The sequence below is a fragment of the Vespa mandarinia genome, chromosome 2 (assembly GCF_050613455.1).
Source record: "Vespa mandarinia isolate Hongniang chromosome 2, ASM5061345v1, whole genome shotgun sequence".
In the NCBI taxonomy this organism is placed as follows: Eukaryota; Metazoa; Arthropoda; class Insecta; order Hymenoptera; family Vespidae; genus Vespa; species Vespa mandarinia.
In genome coordinates this window covers 1,475,001-1,481,170 of record NC_140811.1, presented here as the reverse complement: position 1 = coordinate 1,481,170, position 6,170 = coordinate 1,475,001, and the positions used below count along the sequence as shown (strand labels likewise).

General features: G+C 34.1%; 1 protein-coding gene across 3 annotated transcripts in view; it reads left to right on the top strand.

The window, feature by feature from the left end:
• The first annotated feature begins 1,297 nt into the window (after positions 1-1,297).
• The window catches only part of otp (orthopedia homeobox), a 40,111-nt gene continuing 35,238 nt past the window's right edge, over positions 1,298-6,170 (top strand). For all 3 annotated transcript variants that reach the window (XR_014983844.1, XM_035888054.2, XM_035888053.2), the window contains exon 1: positions 1,298-1,709. Coding sequence is in view for 2 of the 3 variants with exons in the window: in XM_035888054.2 (XP_035743947.1) it covers positions 1,298-1,709 (412 nt within the window). In the remaining variant the exon portion in view is untranslated. The remainder of the gene's footprint in view (positions 1,710-6,170) is intronic.

Sequence of the window (6,170 nt, the reverse complement as noted above, 5' to 3'; positions counted from 1 at the left end):
CCGCACACGGTTCGCCGTGCTCGCCGGCCATAAAAATAAAATTTCAATAAATCTCCGGGTAGCGAAAGCTAGTGGGGCATTCAGAGGGCGGGCTACTCGCTCATTGGAGCTACCGTCCCTGGCGGTTGCCGCCTACCGCAAAACAAAGATACCAAGTAGGAGAACTGTAACCTGAATAGAGTTTACCCCCTGGATATGGACGGACCTGCGCGACCGCCTGCCAACCAACGTAGCCCCGCGACACCACGAAAACTCACTGCCAACCGACCCGACGTGTCCCGATATTTTCTCGGACTACCTATCTACCTACCTACCTACCTACCTACCTATCTACCTATCTACCAACCTACCTAACCTACCTACCTACCTATCTACCTAACCCAACTACCTATCTTTTTGAACTTTTCTGTATTTTTCTTTGGTTCTCTTTTTCCCTCCCCTACCTTTCTTCCTCTTCTTCTTCTTCTTCTTCTTCTTCTTCTTCTATTTTTTTCCTCTCTCTCTCTCTCTCTCCCTCTCTCTCTCTCTCTCTCTTTCTCTGTACATCTTCTCCTTTTTATTTCTCTTCTTTTACTTTCTTTTTTACTTTTTATTATTATTTCTTCTTCGTCTTCTTCCTGCTTCTTTCTTCTTGCACTTCAATAATACCAGCTTCCGATAAATATATTCTACTTTAAATTTCTTATTGATATATATATATATATATTTTTTTTTCTCTCTCTCCCTCCCTCTCTCTCTTTTACTTTTTAATATGCAAATCGATATTCATAGATAATAATCGTCAAATTAGGACGAATAGATCAATGGGGGGTAAATTATTCGATCGGTACTTTTGTCTTTTTTTTTCTTTATTTCTTCTTTCTTTTTTTGTTTTGTTTTGTTTTTTCTTTTTTTCTTTTTTTTTTTTACGAAAGAAACCCCTAGAATATCTAAACGCGAAGATGAATTTGTTCTGCGAAGATGAATTTGTTTTCTATATATACTAGAATCGATTTCTATATACTCATCGATATAGATAACATTCTGTCGTAATGAAGTACGAAAAGGAGTATAAGCGTTAAGATAAAAGGTGAGATGGGTTAAGGGGTAACGTCGAAGAAGTTTCTAGATACGGTCCTGAGTGTCGAAGGATAGGGACGATTTAATATCACGCCCCCAAAGCAAAGAAAGAGTGGGGAACGGGGAAGAAGGGGTATGGTATGGGGGAGGGGGTGGGGAGGTTTGGGTTGGTATGGATGAGCGAGGAGGACGGACGAGTCGCTAGCTACGATCGAAGAGAGGGTGGGGGAGTTTGGATATGGCAGCCAGGCAGTCCGCTGTTTGCCTTGCTGAGGCACGGGCCGTTCCTCCTCGGCCGAGCCCTAAACGTATTATTTGGAATAAGACTACGACGACTACGACGACTACGACGACAAGGACGACGACAAGGACGACGGCTACGAATACGATAACAACGACAACTACGACGACCACGAAAACAACAGGGACGAGGGCTTTAACAACGACGAAACGCGATATAAAAGATTTATTTATATCGACGACGAAAATCGACGAATTGTTTTTCGGTAATAAAAGTCCCTCGAGGAAGGGCACGGTGCACGCGATAGACGCGTGGATTTCTGGTTCCGCGTACTGTGTTGGAGCCACGCTCCCCGGGTGCGGCATGCTAAACAATATCTCACCCGGCGGTTCCGTACACGGTATTCCCGGTAAGTAAGAATCAAACCAGTTCATCATAAATTCTCGTTAAATCATGGATAATTAATATCGGCATTGTCGAATACGAATTATCATTTGTGTAAGTTGTTAACTATTAGCTCGTTTCGTTTCTTTTTTATTTGTGTTTCTTATTTTTTTATTTTTTTATTTTTTGTTTGTTTGTTTGTATGACAACAAAAATACAGGTCGATCGAGTAAAGGGGATCATTTATACCGTCTCTCTTTCTCTTTTTTTTTTTTTCTTTCCTTTTTATTATTTTAAGATATTATTATTATTATTAATATTATTATCATTATTTAGGAGTTGTCGAAAAGAATTTTTTTTAAAATTTAAGCTCGTTCGTGACTAATATGAGATAAATTATTAAGGGAAGAGGAAAAAAGAAAAAAAAAGAAACATGTTCTCTTCCTTTCGTAAGACAAATATGATAATAAAATGTCGTTCGTCGTGAAATTTCTTTAACGAGTGTAACTACGAAATCAACCATGACTCGCCATGATGATGTGAGATATATTTGGATTATATGTGGAGATAAATGTGCCTGTGAAAGGTCAATCCTTGTTCAATCACGAGATTGAATATGTGTTAGTTGTGAAAATGATTCGTGTATTTAAAATTCTAAAATTTAGAACATAATATAATTCATCGAAATTTTAATGAAATATAATGGAAGAAAGTTGAATTGTTTATGTGATCTATAAGTTTGTGATTAGATTATTTATTGATTTAATGGTGTTGATTAACGTTGATCGTACTCGTTCGATGTAATTAATGAAAAAAGAAACCACGTGGAAGAATCGATTAATAATTAATTAATAATTTTATCCTTTTTTCTTTAAACATTATTGAACTTCTCGTTCGTATGTATCTGTTAATTGAATATAAACGAGTTTTTTTATATCGAATATATATATATATATATATATATATAAATGTGTGTACGTGTATGTGTGTGTCTCTCTCTCTCTCTCTCTCTCTCTGTGTGTGTGTGTGTATGTGTGTGAGTGGAAAGTTCAGAAAGCTTTTAAATTTTTCTTATTTAGGATCGATATCACTAACGTCATGAACGAGAATCTCTGACTTTGCGAGGATGCATAAATACCTAAACGACAAAGCGATTCGACTTCAGGTGTATAGGTACTATCGATTATCGGTAATGTCCCACTCAGAATTTATACTTATTCTTGCCGAATTGTATCAGATAATCTCTGATATTTCCTTTTACGTATAAAATACGAAAAAGTGAATAAAATTCGAAAGAATGAAAAATCATATATACGTTAGTTCCTTCGGTTTTCTATCGGCAGCCGTCGGACAAAGAGTAATACACGTTCGATCCACTATAAATATTTTTATTATTAATTATTAAAAACAATTGGAATTTAAATTCCATCAACAACAAAGATCAATTCCCGTTCAAATTTACATTTAATGAATATTCGACTTCGATCTATTTCATTTATTTTTGAATCGTTCAAACGAGGCATGATAATAACTTTTCCAATCGATCGATCTCTTTACAAATCCTCATTTTTAACTAAACAAAAAATACAAATCTTAATTTTTAACTAGAAAATTATTAAAAAGAAATTCATCGAATTTCTAAACTTTTCAAATATACGTCAAACTCGATCAATTTCTTTTCATTCTCTTATGTATACTTAAAACAAATCGATATAACAACTATTAACACGTAGAAAATCTCTAAAGAAATTGATCGAATTTATTTAATACTCATCGTCGTACCTATTTAGATTTCTTTTCTTTTTTTTTTTTTTTTTTTTTTTTTTTTATTATAAACTAATATCAATCATGATCATTCGTTTGTATAAAATTATAGCAAAAATAGATATTTGAAAGAAAAGAAATTAGATCGATCTAATGTATTATTAAATAGATGAAAGTAAATATCTTTAAGTTTTAAATGTACTGTTGATTGCATTTGAAAGGAACTAACGACAATGAAGAAATTAAATGGGAAAGTTCGTGCGATATGAAAAAAATAAAAAAAAATAATAAAAAATAAAAAGAAGAAAGGCAAAAAAGAAAAGAAAGAAAAAAATATTGAAACGAGGGGAGGTTTGAAGAAGGGGTTTGAGGGTGTGTGTGCGAGAGAGAGAGAGAGAGAGAAGGAAATCCTCGTGGCCGCAACACGTGGTCCCGACGACGGCCTTCCACCTCGCCCAAGGAAAGCGCTTCTCGAGTTTGATGACCTTAATTACCTCAACACTGATTACATTAGGCGAGAAGTTAAGGAACGATTTAGAGAGTTAGGATGTTGTCGGTGATGCAAACTGCAAGGAAAGTGTTAGGCTTTGAGCCTACTAAAATGAGCTTCGAATGATCGTATAATTTTTCAAAATGATCCCTAGTGATAATAACTAGATAGAGATCATCAATAGATTTATAAAGAATTTATCTGCCATGTTATATCACAGTATGCAATAATAAATTAATAAATTTATTTATTTATTTGTTCATTAATTTATTCATTCATTTATTCATTCATTTATTCATTCATTCACTCATTCATTCATTTATTTTCTATATTTATTTATTTAGATTTATTTATTTCAATGTTATCCAACCCGTGTTTTGATTTTCGTTGCACTTCACGAATTCTCTTAAATATCGTATGTTGACTCGTAATAAATTATTCGAGTAGCTCGATATAAATCGAATTTAACCGAATGCAATATAAAATAATTAATCTCTCATTATCGAAGAATATCATTTACGTTTATCTATGTATGTATTATATATAGATAGATCAGATTATAATGCGTGTCGCGTGTAAATTTCGTTTTAGAGACGTCGACGCATTGTTATTGTGCATCATCATTCGATCCAGCGAGTTTGATTTTAAGAGGAGATGTAACTCTTTCGATACTTTTCTCTCTCTCTCTGTCTATCTATCTCTGTATTTTTTCTTTCTTTTTTCCTTTTTTTTTTTTTTTTTTTTTTTTCTTTCGAATGGATTAAATGTCAACGGTGTATCTCGTGGCCACCATGAAAGTGCATGCGCGACTGTGACAACTGAATAAATACGTCCGTCATAATATTCACCGGGAATAATTTGATTTATGAATTTATTATTCAGTCACTTTGAAGCTGCCGCCTGTCAATCGGCAAAATATAAAAACGCCGATCAACGTGGATACCATTATCAGTATTTTTTTCAACGCTCCAACCGCACCAAGTGAAAAATTTTCTTTTGATAGATTTGAATTCATAGAAAAAAGATAGATAGATAGATTGCTAGATAGATAGAGAAGAGAGAGAGAGAGAGAGAGAGAGAGAGAGAGAGAGAAAGGTTTAATATAATGAAGAGGAACTTTAGAAAAAAAATACAAAAAAAAATTCACGGTGATTGATAATTTAGATTTGTACGATTTCGATTTGGAAGCGATTTTAATTGTTAACTTCAAATATAACAAAGATTACAAATTGTTCAATATAATTAATATCGAATAATATTATTAGATATTGATCATCGACATTGAAAGGATCAAAGGGGATATATTCGTTGAATTTTTCCGTATTTTCAAGGACGTACTCTAATAAACGTCGGGGATACCCAATAAAATGGGCTCATAAAAATAAAAGAGAAGTAAGGACCATGCTCGTAAAGTTTTTCATTCATCCCGAAAATACGATTTCATTCAGTGGAGAAACTTCCTTTCTACACGATGGTCCATCTAATATTTCGACGCATGTATGTGAGTGTTTCGCTTCCTTCTTTTTTTTTTCTTTCTTCTTCTTTTTTTTTTTTATCTTTGTTTCCTTCCTTCTTGCTTTTTCTTTTTGTTTTTTCCCCTTCTTTCTTATTTTTTTTTTCTTTTTTTTTTTTTTTTTTCTAAGAGAATCATAAATCGTTTTGGAAATTCTCACAGGAATAAAATACAATTTTGATTGTTTCTACACATTTGACGTTTTACGTTTTGAAAGTTCTTCTTCTTTCTCTTCTTCTTCTTCTTCTTCTTCTTCTTCTATTTCTTTAAAAGAGAAAAAGAGGGAGAGAGAGAGAGAGAAAGAGAAAACAAGAAATTCGATCACCTTTCGTTGCAATAAAATAGAGAACACGATAAAGTACTTTGGCTGTTTACGTTCGCGTCTCGCGTAACAACGTTCGCCACTCTTTCCAGAGTTTCCTTTGTATCTGTGTATATGAGTACGCGTGCTCGCGCGTATATGTGTATATGTGTGTATGTGTGTGTGTGTGTGTGTATGAAACGAAGATAAGTACTCCCTGGATGCGTTTGCAAAATTAATTTTACTATCCTTTACCGACGTCGCTAGTTTTCGTGAAAAACTACGCGTCTCATTTTTACTTTCGTATCTTTTCTTGTCTTAACAAAGGTTAGAGATTGGGAGATGGGTTGGGTTGGAGGTCGGGAGGGGAGGGAAGTGGGTGGAGGACAGATTGTGAGAGGAGAGCTAAAGTAAAAGA